Source organism: Sander lucioperca, chromosome 15 (genome assembly GCF_008315115.2).
Source record: "Sander lucioperca isolate FBNREF2018 chromosome 15, SLUC_FBN_1.2, whole genome shotgun sequence".
Lineage (NCBI taxonomy): Eukaryota > Metazoa > Chordata > Actinopteri > Perciformes > Percidae > Sander > Sander lucioperca.
The window spans coordinates 22,803,564-22,831,474 of NC_050187.1; the positions used below are offsets into that span (position 1 = coordinate 22,803,564).

Sequence of the window (27,911 nt, forward strand, 5' to 3'; positions counted from 1 at the left end):
AAATGGGTTGTATTAACAGATGCAGCATGCTGCTCGATTTATTAATAATGGTAAATCCTATAGGACCCAACAGAGCAACAATGTAATGTAAAAACAGTCAGAATGAAGCAATCATTTAAAAAACTGAAAACAAAACAATGTTTATTTCACTGTTATATACACACAGAAATTAAAACGCAAATTCAGCCATGTTAAATCAACACCATTATTGACATTCAGACTCCCTCACAATGGGTCAGTGTTTAAAATCCAGCTTCAAATTTACAAACCAAAATCTGCAGGTGTGTATATTTATACTCAGGGGTTAAATTGGGCTTTGTGGTTTCAGGTTTGCTAGCTACCAAAAATTTGAGGCAACCTGCTGCAAACCATCTTAAAAAAAGATATAGTATCATTTTGTAAGAGCAAAACAGTGTTTGAAAAGGCCCAATGAGTAAGATTTTCCTTAAAAACAATGTATGGACTCATACAAAAATAATCCCTTTCAATCATCACTTGTGACCCTCTGGAAGTGTGTGGCAGTGTCTGTATCTGCAGAGACCCTGCTCTCTGCCTGCATTTTCTTATTTTGCTGTGTTCGGGACGTTTCTGGGCATCAACCTCTAAAAACATTGCGACTAGGTGCCAGATCATAAGCACACATCCAAGAGAAAGCTACGAAATTGGTGGACAAAAAATGAAAATATAGTAAGTCAAGACATGAAGTGGACAAAGCTCATTCCAAAACCAGAGTGAACCTGGGGTTGGCTTTCACCTGCTGGCGAGCAACGTAACCCTTGTCGAGCCGGGAAGGAGGGACTCGTTTTGAATGTTGTGTTTAAGAACGGCGACCGACAAATCCTACTCATTTTGCCCTTAAATAGAATATCAAAGCCATTTACATTCCGTTATTAAAGCCGTCAGTTTCTCTGACCTAAGCGCCTACCGATGACATAGAAAAGCGTAGGCCTATGTAGTGGGGCTGAGCCCCAATTTAACCCCCGTTTATACTCTTTTAGCAGGTATTTGGCCTTAGTGAAACCTGGACACAAACAGCAAACCCTACGGCTTTTCTACACCACTTCCTGTTCTTACATAACACTGACCATGTTCCAGTGCAGGGAAAATCCCCTCTATTTGATATTTTTTTGTTGTACCTACATAATATATAAGAAAACTACATCAATATTTCAAACAATGGTGTGCAAGCAATTCCTTTCAAAGCTTTCTTTAGTTGGGACAAATAAATCATGTATAAACACAATGGAAAACACTGAAACAGCTAGTGTACAGTGGATTATTATATACAGAACATATCAGGTCACTGAGGCATTAGATGTCTGACATTGTATTTTGACGTGTCATGGTACTGGGTCATTGGCTTGTCTGCAATACCACATGTTCCCACTCCAACCTTTCCATTTACACTTTCTGGAGATGCAAATATGCTCCTCTTTACCTAGAAGAAAAAACAGAAAAGCCATCAATGTTTCAAAATACAACAATGGATTATTGGATGACTTTTAAATATACAACACACATGCAATCTTCCCACAGCAATTCATGGACTGTGTGGAACTAGTGTCAAGTTACCTAGCCCTCCAGTCATGTACCACGCTGCAGTATGCAATGCAGTGTGAAGGACAAGGGGTTGCTATGCTAGTGGCTGAAATAGCTCAAATCTATCCATCCATTGAAGAGATCCATGTAACTGTGAATTCACACTTGGACTTTTTTTTAGCTGAATTTTGATGCTAGATAGCAAATGGAAGGAGACGTCCATTGTTTGCTCAATGCGCAGTTACTCTCAAATAAATTCAGGCCTCTTAAAAAAAAAAAGAAAAAAAAAAGAGAACACGTACCTGTCCTTTCTTGTTCTTTGAGTAGGCTTTGTTGTTGAACTGTTGCCACTTTGACTTTTGTTCCTCCCTCTCTTGCTCCAATTCCTTCATCCTCAGTACCTTCTTCTGTGCTTTCTTCTTCTTATACTCTCTCTGCTCCGCTATCTGCTCTTTCCTAAAGAGACAGACAAGGAAGAGAAACATTTAAATCCTGTCCATGATGTACAAATACACAAACGTGATATAACAACTATGAAAGAATATCATTAGTGAGTCCAACATACAGTATAACTTCAAGGAAAGCTGCATTAACGGAACCATATGACCATAAATACAAAATATATTCAACTATAGTAATGTATAAACTGTACTATTGTATATTAACCGTATCTCTGCTGAAGCCATCTCCGTTATGTAAATCTGTTAAAAGAGCACAGACTTAGGGTCTCTTTCCTTAGTATGTGCATGTCAATGATCGTTCTTTATGTAGAAAGATGACACAGGATGAGCATTGTTAAATCAGTCAGAAATAAAAGTCAACAGAGGCACTGTTGATGTTGCACGTTAAATGTTAATTTGGGTTCTAGGGGGCATACGTAATTTCCAACCAGCAAGGACTAATAAAGCTAGGTGCTTGATTTTGAAACTGTATTGCAAAATCGTTAACTCAAAGTTTGATAGATAGTTTAGAGAGATGTTTTCCTTTTTAAGGATTAAAACGCTAATCAAAAACCTCAATCATTTATTTAATCAACCAGGCCTGGAAATGGTTTGTTTTGATGTCTATATGCCTATCATCTGCCAATCATCTACTGTGCAGCCAACTTGAAATAATAGCCAACTTTTTTCAAATTCACCCATGTCATTACCATGCAATATGAGGATGGCACAGTAGAGCGTTTACTGAATACTACTCCACTTACTGGTGCTAATGTCCTAAAATTATAGTCATTTTAAAGCCAATTAAAAGGGGAGCTGCTCACAATTATATAAACCATTATATAAACCAAGGATTACATAAAACAAAAAAAAATTAACTAAACAAAGAGGTGGCACTTGCACAATGTAATGTGAATCCCAGTACATTCCTTAAAATGTTAATAGGCAGGATGTAAGCAAAGGTTTGTGTGTACAAACATTAAGTTAGTGAGACACACAAGAGTTTTTTTGTTCATACTTTGATTTCGGCTTTAGACTCCCATCCTCGTCAGAACGTCTCCCCTCCTCTCTTGCTCTGAGGTTCTGCAGAGGAATCACTTCAGCATTCCCGTACCCAGCGAAGGTGACGGCTGCGGTTCCGTTCTCCCGGTCTATCTCCTCAATCTCAGCCTCATACACCCTGCCAAAGAATCACGTCTGTAAGCAGGTGAGTATGAGCCAAATACTCAAGCTCTACTTAATAAGCAACACTTAAACAAATATAATACTTAATGGTAAATGAATATGTGCGATATGTGACTACAGGATATTCTTTGAGCATTTTCTATGACAACAATTTACCTCAAGAATATACATTTTGTTCCCCTTAAGGTCAAACATGCACAAAACTAAAATGTACAGCTGCTTGTCTCTACACGTTTTGGGGAAATGCACTGAGAAAAAAAAATATAAAAAAATACTGCTTGGCAAATTGTATAACATTTACACCTTGGGATTGAATGCAGTCCTAGCCAATCTCAGATTTCAACTACGCAAAAACAGCCCAAATTACACTCTACTTCAGGTCATGCCTCTGTTGTGAAAACGTGTTCCTTGTAGGTTTTTCTAACAATCTTTCTGAAAAGCTAATGATATGAGCAATGTATTCACATATTAAGATACATTGTTATCCACTACTATACAGACTAACACACACCTCATTATCTAACAAAGGTAAAACAACCAAAGCACTCAACTACATTTGAATGTAAAATTATAATACCTTTGTTATAATAAGGTGTTTCATTGAATCGTTTACCACAGAATAATAGAATACCACAATATAATTTGTGGGCTTTTAGAATGATTGACTGACAACTCCTGAATTATCAGCCACTGTGAAATAACACCAAAACCCAAACAAAAATTTAAATGAAATGCTTGCAGTGCGGATAATCAGGTTTGGGGGAATTTCTCAGTGGGTGAAATCGTTTGACCTGTGCAAAAATAAGTTGCAAACAACGGCTTCATCTCGAGGGACAACATGCACTTATTATCTTACTACGAATAGTTAGATACCTTTATCCAAAGTGACATACAAATTACGTACAATCATATGCACCAAAGATAAACAAATAACATGGATGGACATGAATATTTTTTATATATATATATATATATATATATATATATATATATATATATATATATATATGTTAAATATAAAAAACCACTACTCTAATTCCACCCACCACTACTCTAATTCAGATAAAGAACTCAAATTGTAGTGCTATAAGGCATGCGCTTGCATGTTTTCATGAGAAGAGGCTGGTGATACTCACTGTCCGTCCTGATTCCACACAGCCATACATTTGTCCCCCACTTTCCAGCCATGCTTCAGGGGTACCGTTTCCGAGCCATCGGTACTAGAAGCGCTATCAGTGGGCTGTGAGGTCAGGAGGTCTTTTGTCAAATCGATGACTTCCTGTAGAAGAAAACATGATTTAAAAAAAAAAAATATATATATATATATATATATATATATATATATATATATATATATATATATATATATTTTAAATCATATTTGCTTGTAAATGAGGATGCATATTCTTACAATGTAAGAATATATTTCACAATAAAATGTTATACTGCAAATTTATGGAAGCAAAGAAAGGCTCTAAGGATTTGATTCTTGTAGGTAAGTGAATACCTAATTGTGATTTTTTTTTGTAGTTGCAAAATCTGAAAATACATATTACAAATTTCAGAGAGGAACTCAAACTATATACATTCAGATTAATAATTTCCAGAGTAAAACATTTAAATGCTAGAATTTTAGTGGCATTTGATTTTCAACACATTCAGTAGTGGTTACATGTAACGGTTAGGTATTCAGTTGCTTATAAATATGAGTTATTACAGCCTTTATTTGCTTCTGTAATCCAGCAATAAGAAATACGCTTCTTAAGCGGAGTGCGAATCACTTGAATGCATCACATTTACACAAACCTGCAAGTCTTTCTGAAGTTTAAGAAGGTCTTCATTTTCTGAGTCGGTCGATAAGGCAACTTCTACTTGCTGTAGCTGGGCTTTGTAGCTGTTCAACTGTTTCACCAAATCTTCCGACATCTGTGTGTTGACAAAAAAAGACAATTTTCTAAAAAAAAAAAGTTGGCTAACGTTAGCTAGCTAGCTGCTAAAGGTAAACATCTTAAAATAGCGAGCCATCTTTGCTTAGCAATAATCTAATCACACAAATTGCTCGTGTAGTGTGTATTAAATGCGAAATGAGTGAAACATGGGCTACTCAAAATTTAGCAATAAAGGAAGAACATATGTCACAAAATGTACGTTAGCTTAACGCTAAAACGGTTAACGTTAGCAATATCCCTCGGCCCTCTTTCTTCGACGTAAATTTGACGTTACGACGGCTAACGTTAATGCTAGCAACGAGCGGCCAAGGGGCAATCACAAAAAAAAGGGTTAGTGTGTAACCTTACCTCGGTATAAATGCTCTTGACTGATAAATACCGCAAGCATTCAAATCTCAAGTCGACGATTTGCCAAACCTAGCTAGCTAACGTTACTGCTTAAAAGAACAACAGTACGCGTTATTTCCTCCCGTACACAAATAGCCAACCGGAAGTCGGGGGCAGAAAATACCTTCTTCTTTGGGTTTTAACGTCAGCTTACATCCTTAAAGATGAACTACTGCCATCTTCTGGAGTTAGTTAACTCCTACAGCGTATAGTATGTCAGATTGTATTCACATGTTCGACAGCTTCTGGTAGCCTACTCCACAATGATACAAAAAACTGTTGGATGAGCCCCTACAATGTGATGTGTGTGCCGTTTATGTTGCTGTGTCCAATTCTTAGCCTGCTTATTGTTACTTGCTCTTTCTGTTTTGTTCCCCTACTTCTTAACATACAAACATTAGGCTACTCCTTTTTGGATTGAGTGTTAATGTCTCCCTTTTATTGCGTTATCCCATCGCTGTTGCCACTGTTGAGTTACTTTTCTCCACACTATGCCTTTTCACTCCGATTTTGATAATTTAATATTGACTTTAACAGTTGGCAAAAGACTTCCTCGCGACAACAAGAAAGATCAGATCAAGTACAAAGAAGAGTGATAGCGTGCCCAGCGGCACTACTCACATTATATCTTCAGTCTGCGGATCATGTTCCCATACTGGTATACAGCTATAAAAATACAAGTGTGAGACACTTCTGTGTCTACTGTGACTATAGCCATACCATATGACTAATGGTTGGTGAGGTGTCTGTGATCTGTATCTTAACGTTTTTATAATGTTTTTACATTAAGTCAAAGGGTACGTATGGATCTCAATCCTGATTTCACTATATATAAAGTATCCCCACAAAAGGACTTTCAAAACTGAGGGCCTGGGAACCCCAAGGGATCACAAGATGAATCTAAGGGGTCATGAGAACATTACTGGACTAAGGAACCAAGAAGTTTCTATAATAATTAGCATTTTCTTGAAATAATACCAACCTCTTAAACATCATTTAGATTAAACAGTTTGAGAGGGAGGGGGAAATCATATTGAACTTATACACACACACACACACAGACGTAGACATAGTCACAAGTAGACATGGCTTTGTATTACGCGGTCACAAGCAAAAAAGGTTGGGAACCACTGCCATAGATCACTGCTAGATAAATAGGTGTGCTTCTCTCTTCAAACAATACATATTACGATAATAACAAGCTGTGCTACAACAAAACATACCAGACTTTGTACTTGGATGTCAGATGACTAGGATGTAGCAAAGAGATGCCACAATGTCATGATTATACTTGTGTATCAAATACACAAAATGTCTGCGTTTGATTTATACTACTTTGTTATCGGGAAAGCAAATTTTGTCTAGGTAAACATTTTATTCCTGTAAATGTACTGCTCTTACTCTTGCACTACTAGTGACTGATCTCTTCAGTAAGTGGCTCAGATCCTCTCTACAGATTTAGGTATTATTTCAAGCTTTTTTTTTTTTTCAGGATATATCTGAACAGGTTGTTCATAAGGTAGAACTGCAAAACTATAGAGTGCACTCTTAATCCTTTCTAGTTTAATAAACTACAGGTATTACTTCTATAAATCAAAAAACTATTGTTAATGTCATAATCAGCCAATGGTTTCAGGGTCTGGGAGCAACACCAAATTGCTTTTAAATCTGCAGCAGCAGATGAACCCCGCCCATTCCTGATCTCACTGAAGTGGAGCCAGCAGCAGATCCTCAGCGTCAGATCAGGCCAATATAAAAAGACGTACTCTCCACTTCAGCCACAACAGATGACAAGATCTCCCTGAGCCTATCGACAATGTAAGTCTGTTTTATGAAATGTCTTCCAAGGGACTTGACTGCAAGTTTTTTTTATCCTAAAATGTTGGTGGATGAAGAACTATTTTTTAAAGAATAGATCCATTTTTAAAACCATCTAATGTGGGAAACTGGGAATAAATCAAAGTTCCTTTTATTCTTTTCAATATATATATATATTTTTTTTAATCTTTTTTAACTTAAAGAAACATTTCTTATGGTTTTTCTCTGTTGGTGTCTATTTTCTCACTAACAAAGAGGAAAGAAGCAACAAAATCTTTCAGTGAACAAAATGAAAAGACTAAATTCTCTGATGCCGTGTTCTTGAATGGATATTAATTGACTGCTGGCAAACACAGCTTCCAACCCTCCTAAAAGAGCACTGTTCAGACAGTCTCATCGACACCACAGCTCATCCTGATGGGTTGTCTTAACTTCACCAGCGGAAATGAGACTTTGCCTGGCAGGCACCCTTATACTGTGCAGACCTCTGTGCCTTTAACGATCCTGGTGGGTATCCTCATTCTGCTAACTGTGTTTGGCAATGTCATGGTAGTTATTGCTGTGATCACAAGCCGAGCCCTGAGAGCACCTCAGAACTTGTTTTTAGTCTCTCTGGCATGTGCAGACATTTTGGTTGCCACCTTAGTGATGCCATTCTCTTTAGCAAATGAACTGATGGGTTACTGGTACTTTGGTAAAGTGTGGTGTGAAATCTACTTGGCTTTGGATGTGCTCTTCTGCACCTCATCCATCGTTCACCTGTGTACAATCAGTTTGGACAGATACTGGTCTGTCTCTCAAGCGATCGAGTACAACCAGAGGAGGACACCGGGCAGGATTAAATGCACAGTCTTTATAGTTTGGGTACTGGCGGCCATCATTTCATTCCCTCCGCTTATCACAATGAAAAAGGATGAGGGTAAAAAAGACAGCCCTGAATGTAAAATTAATGAGGAGAAATGGTATATCATATTTTCCAGCACTGCCTCTTTTTTTGCACCCTGCATCATCATGATTATGGTGTATGTTAGAATATACCAAATTGCCAAGAAAAGAACAAGAGCCCTGCCAGGTGAAAGGCAGAAAGAATATGGCAATCCAGAAGGCACAATGTGTGGTTTGGACGCCCTGGGGAGAAAAGACAGAGAATCGGGGGAGGTGGAAGAGGGGGACGGTAGAGAGAGCAACGGGCTAGACGTGGAGGAAGAACCCTCCTCGTCTGATGGGAATGAAATCATCCTATGTTCCCTGAAGAAGAAGAGGGGCGTGAGAATAACCAAAGTGGCTCAGGTGAAGCCTGGAGAAACCTCCCCAAAGCCAGAGGCGCAGCCCTGTGTGAAAGCGAGCAAGTGGCAAGGAAGGCAGTACAGAGAGAGGCGCTTCACATTTGTTCTGGCTGTGGTCATGGGAGTGTTTGTTCTCTGCTGGTTCCCCTTTTTCTTCACATACACGCTCACCGCCGTGTGTGACACCTGCTGTGTCCCAGAGACATTGTTCAAAATGTTTTTCTGGTTTGGTTACTGCAATAGCTCACTAAACCCTGTTATATACACTATATTCAACAATGACTTCAGGAGGTCTTTTAAAAAGATCCTTTGTAAAAGAGACAGAAGAGGTTTATAAATGAGATTTGTATGCGTGCATTTCAAAAACAGCATTTTTGGTCGTCTATATTCAGAGTCTTATCTGTGTAAATATGACTAAATGACTAAAATATATTTATTGAATATTTTAAAAATGTGAAATGTAGCATGTTTTGCTTTTGTGTTTTAACATTTTGTTTATTTCAAATCAGTAAATGTTTGTAATATTAAATCATGCAAACATATTTTAATGTTTGTTTTACAGCTAGTATTACACTGTGGCTGGTTTACATTGTACAATTGTGACAACATGAATGATACATTTTCAACATGTGTTCATTTGTAACAGTATTTAAATCAGTCAACTATAAAATATCATCTCTCATGGCTTGGGTACTCATGCTTTAAAGGCTGACTGACAGTGTGCTGTAGACACAGAAAAGAGAAAGATTACTGTTGCACATTACTTCTGAGAGAAAACTGGGATAGTGAAAATAATAATGTTTGTATTGTAATAAAGCAGACCTCTAGGGCTCACATCACAGTACATGATGCAAACTTAATTTATCAACTTTACAAATTGACAGACCATGGTCGCGCAAGAAATGTTTTACTTGTGTTTGTTGTGCAATATGCTTCAAATACTGTAATCCACTGAAATGTCAATAGTTTGTAAACAAACATGGTCAATAATTTCATTATGACTGAAAAGTGAATCATGTGCTCATGACAGCAATTATTCTGCAAGAGAAATAAATGCCAAAATGATGCACATTATTTGGAAAGTATGCTTCTGTCTACATAATTGACCATCATCATGAAAGAAGACAGATTTAGGAAAGCAGAAAATTGTAAATGCTACAGTATTGCAAAAAAGAAAAAGAAAACTATTCATCTTTGTATCATTGTACAAACAATAGCAAAAGGACATGAAACAAATTGTACCCTAAAATATTTCTCCCCATACCACCAACAATCGCCCAAGCACGAGAACATGACAATTATGTGAAAAGAAAATTACGCCTAGGAGGTATGGGCAGCACTACAATATTGAATGGAGCTTATCATGAATTATAGTCCTTCATATCAGGATATCATTAAATCATCCCCTGGAGTCAAACAAAAACCAATGCAGGGATAGAAATATGAGTGCTGCTGTGTGAAGTTAATATCCACACAAGCTTATCAATGTGGTGTACTCGTAGGTCTGGTATCAGCACTCCCCCGTCTCTTCTCCTTTTTAGCACATTGTTAAAAGCACTATAACTTTTCTTTAACAAACTTTTCGAGTCTGTGAACCTGAAACAAAGCAAATACACCATCCATAATTGCTTCAACTTAGCAAACATTTCCACCAACCACCTCTCATACATACAGTAAATAACAGAGTGATTCCCATGACTTGCTCTCTGGGACTATGGTGTTTTGAGATTCCTGTGGTACACTTGTTTGGGTTCAACCATGTCTCTGAATCTTAAAATACAATTTACTTACCACAAATGGTAAACTATAGACCAACTACATTGCTGATAGAGTTCCCACGAACAATCTGACACGAGAAATAAAAACATTGGTACTTGAGGCTTTGTGGCAAAGAGAATTTATCAAAGTTAAATCTATTTCTGCAAGGTTGTTTAATCATTACGAGGCTTTGTTAGGACTGAGGGTGACAGTTGGTTTCAATATGTTTAAACTATTCTGGACAAAGCCCTGCCTTAACAGCAGAAGAGTGCAAAAAAAAAAAAAAAAAACATTATTATAGCCTAGTTGGTAGAATATTTTAACAGAAGTAGCTGTTTATAATACTAATATTGAGCAATCAACATTATGTAACATTTAAAATATTTCTACCTGGCCCTGATCCATAGCACATCAATGTGTCTTGAAAGATTAAAGTGCAGTCGTTGCAATCTGAATGCATCCTTTAATTAAAATGATAACTATAATGGAGTTTGTCGCTATGCTTGAGCAGCAGGATATATACGTTACATTTTTAAAGCACATACTCTCCAAGTAATAGAGATTAAATGCCAAAATACCCATAAACTTACTTGCCCAAAAAGAATAATGAAATCATAAAACCTCATGAGTTGACTCAGTAATATCTCATGATTAGTTTGTTGAATGTAAACCACAAAAACATTGGTGACGTATTGAATTAATCACGTGTTACTAAAGGTTTTGAAATTTGTAACGTTTCAGTGACATTTTGTTTTCAATCTTCTATGCCTCACTCCACATTACCATCAATTATAGTTGGTTACAAACTGTAATCATTACTATTGCTATTCTCAGCGTGTGTGCACATACACGTCCACTTTCACTGTCTGAAGAGAATGATTTATTTCTACCTCTACCACTTCAGAGCATCACGATTTATGCTTGTGACACCACAGCTTATGAACTATGCTTTATAAGCTGCTTCTGGCAGGCGTTCCCACAACTTTCACACAGCTCCCCAGTCACTCTTCTCCATTTCCTTCTTATGTCTCCCGCCTACAGCTCAATAAGTGCTTTTTAAGGCTGCTAGTCATGTATCTCAAAGAGGCTGGTGAACGTAAAGGCAATTAAAGACCAAACAGAACAGACTGCATCTCAGACAGAGATTGTGCAGTCAGACAGAGGCATCAGGACCATACTAACTAGTTTAAAATCATATCTAGTGATGAATAGTGTTTTAATTGAATGTTGGGTCATTCCTTATGAATTGAGCACAATGCACCATGCACACTGGGACATATACTACTTCCTCCCTCTTGAATTGATAAGGATGTGGGATAATCAAATAACATTGTGAGGGATGTAAGCAGCAGGAAGATCAGGTTTAATTTGCCTCATGCTCTACTCCCTCTGCTCACCACTGCATCTGCCATTTCAATTTTACTCAATAAAAATACTTATTTTAACCGCTTGTTTTTGAATGTGTTTAATTACATTACTTCTATAGCTGTCAAAATTATGCAGAAGAAAAATGTTCAAAAAATCAGTATGAAAAATGAAAATATGGGTATTTTCTGATAACTTGCCAGGACATTGTCTTTTTTTTCTGCCTACTAACATAATACTCATAAGTAGCCATTTTTAAACTCCAGGCCTTGAGAAAGGGATTATTGTTATTAGTATTTAGAATTAAAAGTCAGCTAGTGGGTTCTTATATTTTCGTAGCTCATCAAAAAAAGCAAAACATGCTCGTCTGGAAGGGGCTCAAGAAGACCCCGGGGGAATGAGGACCCCAACTGGGAGTTAAGAGAGCCAAAGCGCAGGATGATGTGGAATGTACTAAATATATCAAATGTATCAACAAATGGAAGTTCATTCTTTGGCACAGCCAATTTACTCTTTACTCATTCATGCTTTCATTTAATCATATTTACCTCCTCTTTGTTTCTAGATACAACAGGAATTATCTATTCATTTTGAGCATATTAAAAACAATGACGTGCCTTTGGGTATAAGTGTGTGAGAAGAAAGGGGGGGGGGGGGGGGGCGGGTGAAAAGGTTGAAGGCTGAGCAGTTATAAATAGTAAAATATGGGTCTTACTCATTTGTCTTGAGTGACAATGACCTTAAAAACCTGCCACAATAACTTAAAATTGAATAAAAATTGTAATGAGTTTGAAAACATTGATTGCTCTTGCTCATCAACACCAAAAGTCAAAATACTCCTCCCTCTGGAAACTCCAAGCACCATCCACAGCAATGCTTTCTATGCTCTGCATTGAATCCTCGTTGATACCAAATTAAGCTCTGGCAAATCTCCTCCTCCGGACACCATCATTCTTCATTAGCCATCTTGTCCCGTCTGTGCTATCGATCGTATCCAATTCCAGTCTGGCCTACTATTCTCCTCAAGCACAAGCTTCTGCACAACCCCCTCCCCACCACATGCTTCTGGATGATGTTAGCTACATACACATACATATAGAAAGTAAACACCAACTCCTGATAGTATAAAGCTTACTATGACTGTACTTTTTCAGCGATCACCAGCTATCTGTTGTGGACAACAATTCATCCCTCAGTATGCTGTCAGTGAAAACACACCTACACACAGAAAACGCAAGCTGTACCACACTATTAACGGGGATGTCTCTATGGTCTCTCCGCTTTTCCTTTTCTCCCTAGTCATCTACTGCAAGGGTGTCAACTATTGTGTGTTTTACCTCTTTTTGGCAGGGCCTCTGTCGTGGAATCTTAAGTCACAAAATATGATTATTTGAAATGAAAACATGACATGACTACATCATTCAGATTGGAAGTGGAATCAATATCTGAGGTTATTATTTGCAGTAAAAAAAGGTGTAAGAAACTGTTTCAAATGATTTTCTACATATTCGCAGATGAAATACAATTTTCAAGGCAAGATAATATACTGTATGTTTTAAAAGCCCAAATTAAATGTATGTTGCTACATTCCCAAAACTCAACAAAATGAATACAAGGCAATCTGACCAAGAGTTATTTTTGGGATGATTTTGTTTGTGCTCATGCTTAAATATTATGCTATTATTATCACCACTGATATAGTGGTATAGATATTCCAAGCATAGGAGTGGGTGGAAGAGTGGACCTGACCTAAGTAGTGGCTGCAATCTGTCAAACATTTCTATTTTTGACACATGCATTATTAACGTTACTAACAAAGATACTCTATTCTAAACCATCTCTGTTACTACTACTGCCATACTTAATGCCATTTGATCTGTGGATTCAGAGTGTGTAGCTAGTGCAAGTTACCTCTACTGGTCAGCAGTTGGCGCCTCGTGTGGGTATTTTCATTTGTATTGACAGATTTCCTTTCTCAAGCGTAGACATGCAGAAAGTGACGTTACACTGAAGATATTTTTGACTCCTAAAAAAGGTAAATCATCATTTTAAAAAATATGGCTTGTAAGGCAAGGCAAGTTTATTTATATAGCACATTTCAGCAACAGGGCAATTCAAAGTGCTTTACATAAAACATTAAACATTAAAAAACAAAAAACGAATATAAAAATGTAGTTTAATGTAGTGCATTTTAAGATGCAACGTTAGGATAACGGTATGCAAGTGGGGTTAGCTAGCTTTTGTATATAATGATTATTTATGAAATTATTATAAAGTTACCAACCCACTGTTGCACGTTACGTTAGCTAGCTAAGCCAGTTAACGTTTGGATCTCTCGCTATTGTTTCATTAAGTTGGAAAAACTCCGCAGGTGGTCTGGCAACACTTACCACTATTTTAACACATTTCCAGATTCCTCAAAGATACATTTAATCCATTGTAACAAAATATAATCATTATGCTTCATATAGCTAGATATTAACCGTTAACGTTTACTGTTAGCTATTTCGTTTCCTGCAAAAATGGCAGCCGGAAGTGACCCATCTCCTTACGTTCTTTTTCGGGTTTTCACCGACGTCACGTTCTGGGCGGTAACCTGGATGCGCGGCCATGTTGGAGGCACTCGGTGTAAACAACTGAATGGAGTAATGGAGTATTGTGCACTTTGGATGCTTTAATACTTTATATCTAAACAACAGAAAAGCTCATCAAAACGCGTCCAAGATGCAAAGGCATGGAAGGACTTAGACCACAAAAAAGGCGCGATATTTTGAGAAATTACAGTTTACTGGCGGTGCAGATCCCTACAAGTTGGCTCCCTCTTCTTGGATCCATGGCGACCCGGTGATTCTTCCTTCAGTTGCATATCCCGATATAGTCAACTACCTGGTTTTCTCGCCGAGCCCATACACAGCGGAAGACCTTAAATCCTACAAAAGTTTGGAGGCTTATAACCAGATGGTGTGTGGATGGGTGAGGGAGACGCAGTACCAAGTCATTAACGACCGTTGTGTTGTGAAGGCCTGAGTAAGTAATGCAATAACGTCTTTAATCAACCTATCATTGCGATACTCAAGGTGTAGCCAAGTGACTCTCAATCGTTTATTTTCATTTCAAAGACCGAACAAGACAGATTTTTCCCTCGTAGATCCTGGTTGAGCTTTGCCAACCACAAGCGCCTCCTTTCCTCTGATAACTTCTGGCATTCCTCTCCCTGGTTTTTAATAACTTTTGGAAGTCGATAATATTCCAAATGTTTTTCTTGGTCTGACCTATTGGTACAACCTAAAACACGGCAATAATTAACCATTTTCCTTGACGTCGTCGTTCGGGATCTACTTCAGTGACTGTGCTTTGTTGTGATGCGGAGTACCTCCAACATGGCGACTTCGGGTCTGATGACGCGTCGTGAAAACCCTCTATGCTTGACTAGTTACTTGAGTGTGACGCAAGCAAAATACCAGCGCGCGATTTTAGGGTTTGACAGTTTGATCACATTAAATAAGTGTAAGTAATATTTAAATAGATAAAGAAACCTAACAACAAAACGTTTGACGGTGCACGCTGTGTGGAAGAGGAACAATGAGGATAATATATTTGGCTAACAAAGTTGTCTTCGGTTGAACAACTTAGAAAATATAGGTTCAAACGCTTCTTTCGTTTTGTTTGAGATTTGTTCCACTTGGTTAAACAATTCGTTAAGGAATCTGGAAATATCTTCAAAACCGCGGTACGTGTTGTCCAACAAGCTGGGCTTGTATTCATAATTCAGAAAAAACTCAATTGTAGCTAACGTTATATCACTGCTTAACGTTCCTCACTAGGCAGCTGATCAACTAGGCGCCATCCCTTTTAAACAAATTTAAAGCACTGAATTTGATTCGTTTGCATTAAGTTACCATATATAGGCACTTGGTTGTATGTAATATTGTATCTATAGTCTCACATTGCCAGACCTATCACAGTGCTGTGGAGTAAGTAGTAATATAGATATTACTACTACTATAATAGAAAGGATATGTCTCTCCTTGATGGCAGCATGAACCAAACACCATGTGGGTAGGTCTACAATAAACCTATTACTAGGCCTGTTAATGTGGAATCAAGACAGAACTGAGTGACACTTTGAATGTATATGCAGGCACAAGGCAAACAAGTTTGGAAAGTTTTAGTTTGTTCATGTGAAATGTTGTACCATGATTACTGACCTCGATCCTGGTCCTGGCACTGGCATCCTTGCTCCCTATGGTACCGATGGTATATTTTCTTGTACCATTTGGGTTTTATTAATTTTTTTGTCTATCTTGCTAATGCAAAACAGGATGGACTTTCTTCTGCTCTAAGCCGTTACCTCTTATAATGGTAGATCATCTGTGGTGATTGGTGATAGACTTCCAGATAGTAATTTCTGGTTTAATTTAATGGCCTGAAGGGGGAACTTCCTTCCTTCGGGCTTTGGACAGTATTTTATATTTTGTGAAATAAAATGTTACATATAATGTTATAATATACAATGTTACATACCATCCTTTTTGTTTTTGATTTGGACAGATCACAGTTTCCCATATTTGAGCTGCTTTGAGATTTTCTTCTAAAACTCTACAGACTACAGATTTTACATCTTGATAATATCACAATATGTGTGAATTCAGTGCTGGCCAGCGCTCATTGCTTGTGTGAGCTCACAAATAAAAATGTTTCATGTTTTTTTTTTTTAATAACTGTATATCTTTTATCAGATTCCGTGTTGAACTCTACATAAAGATTGTAGTTAAAGCACATTTAATATCAAGTAGCTAGTAATGAATAAACCAATGGAGAGGTATTATAACACTGTACAATGCATCCATTCTGGTACATATGCCATCTGGGGAGAGCATTTTTGTAATGAGAGCTGGGATGTGGAGCGGAACACAACATTCATAACACTTAACAAAATTAGAGCCAATATTGCATCCATCATAAATTATGACAGTGCTACATGAAAATCTAAACAACTTACACCATCATAATATAATATTATTTGAGATATTACCTGTGATAAATTCTTTATCGCTTATGTTTCCATAAATGTTTATTTAGTTGTTATTGAGCTATGTCTGCATTGTTGATTGAATCAACATCACTGACATTTTTTAGATTGTATTTTGTACTACATTGATTGAACAATGCTGAACATAGTACCCTCAAGAGGCTTGGTTATTCAAATATTAGGCTTTGTTTTTAGAATGCAGAAAAATGTGATTTCTAACATAATTTTTTACTGTGAGAGTTGGCTACTTTTTAGGCTGACATTCAATAGTTCCAGCTCCATACACCATGTTATGGCACTGACTCGAATAATGAGACCATTTTGTGATTACTCATCCTTACAATGCCATTGTCTATTAATATGTCTACTAAATGATCTATTTGTCTGACTAACAAGTGAAATCCCAGGTATATCCATGTGCAGTGTGGCAAAAGGCAAATTTTCTGGTGGTTCTCCAAGTAAATGACTTCTGTTTTCAAATGATGATAAGCTCCACATATTCCAAGTAAATCATGTTCTGCCAGGAAGAACACACCCCAGAATAATAAGCCCTCTCAATCGTAAAAAATAATTAAATTTTGCAAGAATAATCAGTCATACTAATCTCCATGGTAACAAGCATAATTAAATTTGCCAGCCTTGAATTTGGAGTTGCCTGTTTAAGAAATTATGAACAACAAATGTGTGTGTTTTACCTTGCCAAAGTACAGCACATTGTGAGTCACTTGTGGACTAGTTAAATCAGTAGAGTAAATTGTAGTAGAGTTTTCTTGGTTAAAATCCTTCTATGCTACTCAGTTCGGGGTGCAAAAAACTCTGTACCAGAAAGCATTCATTTAAGCAGGATGGCTATGGACTCTTTTTAAACATCTCTCAACTCATCTTAGACACCAATCTACAGGCATAAATACACTGCAACAGAAAGTGCAGGTATATTAGATTTATTTTATTTGTAGGCCAAATATTTGCACAATGTGTGGAGCTACATAGTTAGAGATGTGTGGCCTTGTATTAAATATTGTGTGAGAGAGAGGGAGTAATGAGCAATGACTGCCATCTGCAGACAGGTGTGTTGAACTGCTGTAATAATTATTATTCAGGTTCAAACAAAATGTAAAATAAACTGACATGAGCAAAAATCTCGTTCGGTTATTAACACAATGTTTTAACAAAGCTAACATTAGACTGCCAATCCTGTTTATTGAGGTTGTTCAAGAAGCGTGTCCGGGCATGCGCGCTCTTTTGGGAGGCAGCTCGGTCTGCGTGCTGAGCGAGCCAATCACATTTTAGATAAACACAATATTGCGTCACTGTTATTGTGGTAGCTTGAGCTTCAGCTGCTTTCAGAGATTTCGCCACCATTTAGGCCTCTACATCTGCGTTAACTAGTAGACCCGCAAATTATAGTACAGTACAGTACAATGTCGCTCCAAAAGGACATTTCATCGGACGAGAGTTTGCAAGGTAAAGCATGACGTCAATCAAAACAGCTCGTAGCTCACAGTGTTAATGCTAGCGCTAGCAGATAGTTAAGAAAACACGAGGTAATTCACGTTAAAGCCTGAGCTGAAAAGTCGAGGTAAAGCTTAACGCTACTATATTATTGTATCAATCTATAAGACCTGGATAGACCACATAGATGTCAGCCCAGCACCCAGTTAGTTAATGAGGCGTATCTGCAATGTTGCAAAATCAAAATGCTTTCAAGCCAAGGAGATGTTTTGATATTTGTTGTTCTACTGTAGCCCTAGCTTGCGTGGCAGTCCCAGCCTATAATGGCCAATAATACCGCACTGGACACCCTTCAGATTTACTGTGTTAAGACGGTGTATTTCATTTAAGGTTCCTGGGTTGAGCTGCATTTTAGTGGTACTGGTTCTCAAAGTACTAGTCACCACGGAAGCCAGGAGCAAATTCCCACGTCTATTCAGGAGGGTGACGTGGAGAAAATGCTGCTAGATGCACAGCACGAGTCGGGCAAAAACAGCTCCAGAGGAAGTTCTCAATGCAACAGGTTTGTGGAGAAAGGGGAAGCACAGTTTGTGTTTTTTTATTATACATTGTGTAATACAGATAATACATGTGTCTTAAGTGATCAACGTTTCCCTTATGTGTTGTCTTCTTCACAACAGCCCACTTAGAGCCCAGACCCCCCTTCTTCTGTGGAGAGGCTCAGAGGCAAACAGCTCACAGGTATATTTGTTGTCACCACTGACCTGTATCAAAGTCTAATTAATTATGTGTAGTTTTATGAAACCGTTTATATTATGTTTTACTGCTTACTGTTGTTTTTAAATATCAGTGATGGAAAAATGTTGCTTGATTGTCCACAATTGGTATTTTTAGTCAGATGAAGACTTCCAAGAAAGAAGACGGGAAGTAGAGAACATGATGAAGAAAAATGCCGACTGGATCTGGGACTGGTCTAGTCGACCTGAGAACAATCCACCAAAGTATGTAGCCATTTCAGTGGTGTTATCTCAGTTAACATAATAATAATTTTTTTTTTTTATCCAGGTAAGTCGATTTGAGAACAGAATCTCATTTGCAACGACGACCTGTCGCGTTCACACAGTTGCACATATTCATACCTAGAAGCTGCCCAGTACAACCACAGTCTGAGCAGCTCCACTGGAGCGGTTAGGGTTAAGGGCCTTGCTCAAGGGCACCTCAGTGGTGGTCTTTCACTTTCCCCACCCAGATTTGACCTGTCGGTCTGGGGATTGAACCGGCGACCTCCCGGTCACAAGCTTGCTTCTTTAACCTTTAGGCCACTATTGCCATTAGTACAATACAATACACAGTACAATTTAGATGCACACGTAATCCCTACCAACAGGAAAAATGGCAGTGATTACAGTGATGGTAGAGCTAACAGGAATAGGAAATTGTTAATTCTATTGGGCTAATCTCTTACACATATAAGCCTAAGTGTATTTATTTCATGCTGTGATTTGTAATTGTAATTCATAGAATGAAAAAAGATGTCTGTGTGAGCAGAGGTATCAGTATGACATTAGACTGGCGCTCATTGATTTTAATGTATTCAAAACTGAAAAATTAATGTGCCTCTCCATAGGGAGTTCCTGCTGAAGTACCCTAAGCGCTCAACCTCTCTCAGCATTAGGAACACCAGCGTCATGAAGAAGGGGGGTGTTCTCTCTGCTGACTTCCTGAAGCTTTTCCTTCCTTCATTAATCATTTCTCACATACTCGCTGTTGGCATAGGGTAAGCAACATTATTTCATCTCTAACTGTGGCAGTATCTCAAAAACTAAAAAACCTACTAGAGCCTCTAGAGGAAATTGCAGAGGGGTCCTTAAAATAATGTTCGAAGCCCAGATTTTTGACCACATACAATTGATGTATCTTCATAAAAATAATGGAATAATTTGACATACAGATGAAAAATGTACTTGGTGTTTTTCAAATATTCATACATGTTTAGAAACATGTATGTTTAAAACAGTTGTTCCACCACCAAAAATCCAAACAGAACACTGGAATCACTGACTGATTGACAGGCCATTTAATGCAGAGATTAACACTAGACAACCACTAAATTATTCATGTTGTGTTGATGCAGTTAAAGGTCTGTTTGCTATCTGTATTGTATTGTGACAACACCTTGATCTTACTTCCATGAACCTCAAACATGCAGAATAGAGCAGTATTGCCACAACAAGAAACAGCAGTTCCAAAGCCAAAATGTCCAGTAACCAGTGGCAACCCATAAGGTTTCCTCATGTTCAGTGTCTCAGATTTAGTGGGTTAACAGTACAAATAAACTACTAGTGTGCTCAGGGCTTTGCTTCTAACCCTGAGAGTAAACAGGCCACTCTGGTGTGTCCCATATTTTGTCTTAAAAAATGCAGAGCATAAACCTTGCTTTATTTGGAAATTCTGTTTAGTACCAGTTGTATCTGTCTCTAGAGCACTACTCCAACACAATATTTTGTGTCAACGAGCTGCTTTAAAAATACATATGATGGCACAGATGTTTTTTTCTAGTGACAAACCTATGGTGATGATGTAAATGTATCAAATCCCCAGCTTCAGTGTATTTACAGTGAGATATATATATATATATATATATATATATTTCTGCAGAATTTAAAAATGTACCCAGATTTTTTTGTGTATAGTCTGCTTTCAGCACCATCTTATTTTACATGTTTGTCTCTCTTCTTTTAGGATATATATTGGGAAGCGTCTAACTTCCCACAACACCTACTAAGTAGGATGGTGGTGTGTTGCGACACCTTCTTGGCATGCCTTAAAATGGGACCTTCTGATGATCGAGAGAGATGTGGCCATGTGACACGGTCCAATTTGATTGAGTGCCCGACTTAGCTCACAACAGCGTAGAGAGTTAAGGATCTGTTATTGCTGTTTCATGGTATTAACTCCTGAAAACAACAGTGACCAATTCTCTGCTCCTTGCTGTAGTCTTTATCCTGGCCTCAAGATGACTGTTTTGCTGCTTCCTGCTCCTTAAATCTGCATGTTAGGGATCTAATATATATTATCATCGCCTTTTTTTGTTTTGTAATGACAAAACATATATCAATTTTTTTTATCAGCTGTGGATAAAGTAAATTGATGTTTTTTTTGTCCAAGGGATCATTAGCCTAATGTTAACTTGATTGCTTCCATTACTGATTGCTGGATTTGTGCATTTGTATATTGTGATTATAAGAAAGCATTGTTAAGCACAGACATGGTCCATTTTGTTCGTCCTACACAAAATAAAAGTTGGAAATATACTTATGGCCCTGATGGATTTATAAACCAGTTAATATATAGAAACATGAATTTATCAAAGGAAAGGACCACATGCAGATGAACACAATTAAAATTTTATTGAACTTTGGTCAAAATAATAAACAAGTGAATACATTGCCACCATGTTAGGAATCAATGGACAAAGACAATGCATTATGTGTTTGTTTTAATGTCATCAGTATACGTTGTGTAGTCGACCTTCATTTCTGCATTTACAACTACGGAGATAAGATCCACATTTGCAATATGCGGTTCAAATTTGGGTGACAACCCTAATAAATGAATAAGGGCACATGTATGAGGCCTGTCTGAATTTTCTACTTATTACATGATTAGGAGGCACTCTATCACAAACTGTATAGTGTGCAATTTACCTCCTTTGTTTTCATAGACAGCCACATATAGCAGCAGTATATGAGGACATAACTCTATAAAATAGGATTTACAAATAATGCACATGAGGTTTGTAAAACATTTGGGGACATAACTGGTAGCTGTCACTGATAGAAGTAGGTATTAAGGCTGCAGATTCCCTTTGTCCTGGGCCCCGTCTTGTGCCATGTAGTTTCCAGCCGGCATCCTAAAACATGGTCAAAAACTTAGAAATTAATCTCTTGACACAAACACATTATCAGTTGTCTCCAACAGTGGTTCTCAAACCGGTCGCCCCAAATAGTATTTCCATAACAAGTTTGCTTGAGATCTGCTCAAAGACAGTGGTGTGACTGGACATTTGTCCACCTCTCTACAACATAAGAACATGCAAAGCAATAAACATGTTTTAATACATACTTCTAAATTTAAAAACACATCTGTAGTTTTAGTTTCTTTTATTATGTGGATGACAAGGTGTACTTGAGTAGATACAGTCAGTGAAATTATGTCACCGTATTGACTGGGGTAAAGTAAGAGGAGGGAGGGGGAAGAAAAGAAAGAAGTCCACTTTCCAAATTCATGGCCTCTTCCACCAGTAGTTTGGCCTGAATACATGGCCAATGGGGGAATGTTACAGTTAGGCTCATTGGCCATTAATCCGTGCTTCAGAGGGCCCAAAATCTTTGAGATGATGTTACAACTTTGACAAGACGTCATTTTAAGGGCTTCCAAGAGTTCTGTCATTAAATGTGAAATGAAGGCTTAAAATGTCAACACAAACACCAACGTTCAAGAGTTTGACCTCTAAGGAGTGCCATTCCGTCAATTAGACCCAAATTGGGCTTTCTGGGTCGGGGGGCACGTTGATTGCCCTGGTGCCAAAGGCAAAAACAACCTAAGCTCAGATTCAAAATAAAACAGGCCTATGGATCAACCTCCTGTGGCAAAAAAAAGTAGACACGTGCTTTCGAATTCTTCACCAGGAGGACAACAAGGCTGTTTCTTCTTATACAGATAGACAAGTAGTAGGCTTAACTACACAGGTACGGTAAAAGCCCTATCCTCTGGAGCCCCAAATCTTCTAGTTGATTTTGTCCTGGAAAATGTACAAGTTGTTGGTGGCTGCCACAGCTATCACGTTATCTTTGGGGTGCCAGGCAGTGTGGAGGATCTTCTTGTTGAAGTCCAGGCTGTCCACGCTGATCTCGTCCTTCTTCCTCTTGCCACCAGTGGACACTTTGCGTGGTTTGAGCGTAGCCCGTGGTTTGCTGCTCTCCCGGGACGCCTCCAGTGTGATGTCCCGCCTGGTGTTGCGGTCAAACATTCGGAAGAAGTTGTTGTAGGAGCCGGTCATGATGGCACTGATGGAGAGAGAAAATGAAAATTGTCTAAATTAACTTGAAAAAACAAAACACAATGTCACCAGTTATTGATTTTGATATCTTAAAAAAAAAAAAAAAAAAATTAAATACTACAAAAGACACAAGCTGAAAATGCTATCCTATGCAAGAGAAAGGACACATACCTGTCACTGCCATTCCAGCAGCACTCAAACTTGTCAAAGATGCAGTCATTTTCATACAAGGAGCAGAGCTTACTGCGAAGGTATTCATGGACCTGAAACAAAACACATTACTTAACCTAAATATTCACTTGAGCTGCACGTCTTCATCTTTATGGATATAATTTGAATGTAAAAGGGCTCCTGATACACAATACTTGACCTGAGTTTTGCCTTTTTACATCAGTGAATGGTTTTACTTATAATTTGCTAACAAAACAGCCCTCAGATTGCTTGGCTATCCAGACAGAGGCTACTATCTTTGTGAGTCACGAGGAGCTTGCATGCCATTTGTTAAAGGGAACATATCCTTTTGTATTTCTCTGACCTTGTCTTCATCATCATTTTTATATAACAATTTCATTTCTGGCTTCAAGAAAACATGTTTGCAAATTGATGTGAATTTAAAGTAATACAAATTTACAGTAGCAGGCGAGGGGTACACAGCAGCACAACAAGCTGATTGTTATATGGTTTGGGGAAAATCCTGATGTTTTGATTATTACAGCGTTAAAAGTCCTGATCACAAAACTACCATGTAGTGCTTGTTTTTTTCCTCACATAGGGTTATTGTCAGTTATATATCAAGTCACTAAAGAAGTATGTTTATGCACCTGATACGTCTCCACTGGCCTGTTCTCCATGTTGAGGTCCCAAACTTTGACGGAGAGGTAGTCACGTGTCATCATATAGCGTCCGCTGTGACTGAACTTCACGTCCGAGATGGAGGATATGATCTCAGAGAAAAAGGATCGGCTGCTTGGATCCTCTGGCTCCTCAAAGACTGAAAAAAAGTTCTTATTTCTAAATGTATTCCCAGAATGTCCTCTTAATTCATCAAAAAAAAAAACCCCATCTTAAAACAATCTGGAACATGTCAAACATTAAATACTAATCACTATTTGCCACATTTTAAAGTAATCAACATCAACTAAATGTTATCAATTTATAGTAATATACAAATGAAGAAAGGCAGGATAAACGTTTTATGAAAATGTATAGTATTTTTTCATAAATTACTTAGTCTGTCAACATTTAGAATTCATTTCCACTGAGATCCTAATTTATTGACCAAAAATAGCAGCACTTACACTTTGAGTGCCTATCGCAGAGTGCCGCTGCTCGCATGTCACACAGGCGGATGGTGCCTTTGCTACTGCTGTACACAAATACATTGCATTGGTGTGGATGGCACTCAGCAGCTGTGATTACTTCTGTCAGTTCCTCCATGTTGGCGGGCTTGATGTCTACAATATCTGGGAACACACTGTTAAGGTACAAGCAGTCTTATATTTCATTATGATACAATGCAGAGACTATTGGCCTATTAGCCACATATCTAATATCTCTTCTGATGAAGAGAAAAAGGATACTAAAACTTCTGTCTGTGATTTCCAAGTGCCATAGATTTATTCTTAGGTCATCTGCGGAGAGGTACGTTTCATGATCACTATTTACAGAAATGGAATTAATGTGATAGGTGTGCGCATTTGCAAAGATCCTCCGTGGGCTTGCTTCTACCATGAGATCCATTGGCATCAGTACTGGTACCTGAAACATACAACATGCATTTTTAGACTAGATTCACAAAAAGCCATGTTCAAAAATGAGACAGGTCTGATTAAACATACCCGTAAAGAGGTGATTCTAAAGGGGTCTCTGAGTCGTCCATCTTCATCTTTCAGGTTGTAACCTTCTGCTCGTTTATCTCTTTCACTTATTTTCCACAATTTGATAGTTTTATCTGACAAAGTAACACAGATAAGAAAGTTGAAAAATGTAGAGGTGAAGAACAATTATCTGATAGAGATCATTAATTATATCACCAATCGACCAAAATAGATAGATAAAAAGTAAACTCCTACCATTTGTCGAAAGTAGAAAGTGAGCAGCATTTTGTTGGGGTAACCATCTTATTTTATTAATTTTTTCCTCAATTTCTAAACTTTTCAAATAGTCAAATTCTGGCTCGTGACTCTGAAAAGTGCTATAGACGTTGTACTCCCCACGCAGGTGTGGACGATTCTTAGACTGAAAACAAACACAAGTCACAGGGTATATACATTATCATTGCAACAGAGTCAGCATATAACCTCTTGACATAATACTAACGATGGAGATACTCATCTGTCATTCCATATTAGATCTTACCTCCTGTTCATGTTGAAATATCACTACTCTGCCTCCTTTATCTCCAGTTGCAAGCAATTCTCCAGAATAGTTGAACTCAACTGTTGAGATTATGTCAGCTGAAAATGGACACAAATCAGAGTGAATCACACCTAATGGCTCAGCTTTCACGATGATAGTTCTGATGACAGCTAGAACCCATTCTACTGTGTTAGACTGCAGACTGGGGCCAGAGACATTTTTACTGAAATAAAACATCAGGTACACTGACAGCCAAAGACGCACAACATGTACACCCATTCATGTATGAATGAATGAATGAAAACAAGCATGATGTCACTCGACAATTTATGGACGCAGCACATTGACGTCATGGACACGGTCGCTCCCCTTTAATAGCTCAGCCACCACCTAGCTAGCATACAGATAGCTAGCGACATACAGTGAATTACAGAGGAAAGGCCGTTTGTGCAACTAATCCACAAACTCACACCAATCACGACAGCCGTCTTATACTTAAACCTGTGCGACCATCTAGCTACCGTGCATCTCATGTGAAGGCCACAGATCATCATCATTAAACCACACAGCTAGCTACCCATCGTTTTAGCCTAGCCGCGAAGCTAACGTTAGCTACATACCTTCCGCAACATCTTCATCTATCGCTCCTTTCACTTGAGAGAAACACCACTGGAAATCATTTCCTCCTGCAACTCCTGTAAAAAGAACACAACGTTAGTTTGTATCTGACTCGCGTTTCGTCTGGCGATAAAATGACCTGACAGTGACACAGTTTGACAACTAGCAACTTAGCTTGCCAGCGCTAACGTTGGCAAGCTAACTTGCAGATTCAGGCCATCACACACACCAAGTGAGGTGGGTCCTTTTCCTCCCTTCAAAAGTAGCTTACCCGCCATTGCTTCATGTAGCAGCTCTTGCTGTACACGGCTTCCAATACCTTATCAACCAATGCGGCTTGCTCGGGGAAATAGATAGCATCCACAATCAGTGTGAAGACTCGGGTCCAGATCTGTCAAGACCACGGAAATTATCCGTGATTTTTTTTTTCTTCCAAAATGGCGCACAGTACATGGAGAAATGACGTCATGCACACATGCCACATCCTGGCTCCATCCATCCGCCTGAACATCATATTATAAAATGTGCATTGAGTCTTTATGTTCTATACATTCAACTTTATTTCATTACATTACATATTAATACCTGCTTATATACCCTGTTAAAGCCAATTCAGCGGTCTTCAGATGAGTGTGATAAATTAAATGTACACAACAGGATGTAGCCTACTAAGTATTTTGATTAAAGTTGAACTAAACCAAATAAAATAAACTGGATTGAAATAGCCAGCAGTAAACAGCATGAACATTTTTTCTAGTCTTAAATATTCATTGGCCAGGTATGTATCATTAATTAGCAGGATATAAGTAATTGCTAAAGTTATTCCAGAGATAAAAGTAAAACACATGAACTTCTATTAACAAATGATGCTATTAACAATAAAACTTTTTTTTAATTCGCTTGGTCACTGTTCCTGGTAGATATAAAGTGTGTCCTAACTCAAAATTGCATGACACCTTACAAGTACCCTGACTTCTATTGTATGGTCAATGGGTGACATCTAGTGGGGAAATCATGAACATTCAGTTCATTTTTGTTGGGTATGTTGCACCCCAATGGGTAAACGAATGTACATACTTTTTACAGACACCAACCTTTTGTAATTGTTCTAGTCCTTCGCTACTTGGTCTGTAAAACCTGACCTATCAAACAAGCCCACATTTAAAACAAACACATTTTAGTTTCAGAGTTTGAATTTTTGGCCTGTATGAATAAGGAATAATTTGCTGAAAAGGCCATGACTAATTTAGGCTTGACTTCTACAGCACGTTATTCATATCCCTATAGGCTGTAGGCTTGACACAGCGATCCATGCATATACAGTTATTACAGTGGTCAGAGGAAAGTTTGTGATGTTGCAAAATTCAGAAAACCATTATTGTTTCACATCTATATACAGTATCTATCTATCTATCTATCTATCTATCTGGATAATTTTTTCCCCACATACTGTAGTTTTCAAAGTGGAAAGTACATATTTATTTTGGTTGATTCAGTCTATCAACCAAGCTCTTTCATTGCATGCTTTCAATCATTATGTATAGTTTTCTTCAAATGGTGGAAATTACATTAGGGAACAGACTTTTCAAATTCTGCTCAACCCAATTCTACTCAGAATCTGTCAAAAAGTATGCCACTTATATCTCTATTTTTGTGAGCATA

The 27,911-nt window shown here is 38.0% G+C and overlaps 4 protein-coding genes across 5 annotated transcripts; 2 read left to right on the forward strand and 2 right to left on the reverse strand.

Moving 5' to 3' along the window:
• Positions 1 to 7: 7 nt before the first annotated feature.
• Positions 8 to 14,256, reverse strand: smndc1 (survival motor neuron domain containing 1). 2 transcript variants are annotated; one of them, XM_031307351.2, is made up of 7 exons: positions 14,118 to 14,256; positions 13,639 to 13,753; positions 4,971 to 5,090; positions 4,301 to 4,443; positions 2,998 to 3,159; positions 1,842 to 1,995; positions 8 to 1,438 (listed from the first exon to the last, which is right to left on the reverse strand). In XM_031307351.2, exons 3-7 carry the CDS (start codon positions 5,088 to 5,090, stop codon positions 1,301 to 1,303), a joined length of 717 nt encoding a protein of 238 aa, XP_031163211.1. In that variant the 5' UTR covers positions 13,639 to 13,753; positions 14,118 to 14,256; the 3' UTR covers positions 8 to 1,300. The 2 variants fall into 2 exon arrangements, with proteins under 2 accessions (XP_031163211.1, XP_031163203.1); XM_031307343.2 differs by lacking the exons at positions 13,639 to 13,753; positions 14,118 to 14,256 and adding an exon at positions 5,462 to 5,665.
• Positions 7,180 to 9,288, forward strand: LOC116055356 (alpha-2A adrenergic receptor-like). Its single transcript, XM_031307322.1, has one exon. It carries the CDS (start codon positions 7,736 to 7,738, stop codon positions 8,939 to 8,941), a length of 1,206 nt encoding a protein of 401 aa, XP_031163182.1. The 5' UTR covers positions 7,180 to 7,735; the 3' UTR covers positions 8,942 to 9,288.
• A 3,735-nt stretch (positions 14,257 to 17,991) lies between the features above and the next one.
• bnip4 (BCL2 interacting protein 4) lies at positions 17,992 to 21,198 on the forward strand. Its single transcript, XM_031307365.2, has 6 exons — positions 17,992 to 18,223; positions 18,602 to 18,773; positions 18,892 to 18,952; positions 19,106 to 19,212; positions 19,839 to 19,988; positions 20,954 to 21,198. The coding sequence occupies exons 1-6, from the start codon at positions 18,181 to 18,183 to the stop codon at positions 20,994 to 20,996; spliced, it is 576 nt and encodes a 191-aa protein (XP_031163225.1). The 5' UTR covers positions 17,992 to 18,180; the 3' UTR covers positions 20,997 to 21,198.
• A 498-nt stretch (positions 21,199 to 21,696) lies between these two features.
• ppp2r2d (protein phosphatase 2, regulatory subunit B, delta) lies at positions 21,697 to 26,749 on the reverse strand. Its single transcript, XM_031307307.2, has 10 exons — positions 26,521 to 26,749; positions 26,252 to 26,326; positions 25,632 to 25,729; positions 25,346 to 25,511; positions 25,112 to 25,224; positions 24,854 to 25,031; positions 24,572 to 24,736; positions 24,095 to 24,264; positions 23,445 to 23,536; positions 21,697 to 23,280 (listed from the first exon to the last, which is right to left on the reverse strand). The coding sequence occupies exons 1-10, from the start codon at positions 26,525 to 26,527 to the stop codon at positions 23,001 to 23,003; spliced, it is 1,344 nt and encodes a 447-aa protein (XP_031163167.1). The 5' UTR covers positions 26,528 to 26,749; the 3' UTR covers positions 21,697 to 23,000.
• Between the last annotated feature and the right edge of the window lie 1,162 nt (positions 26,750 to 27,911).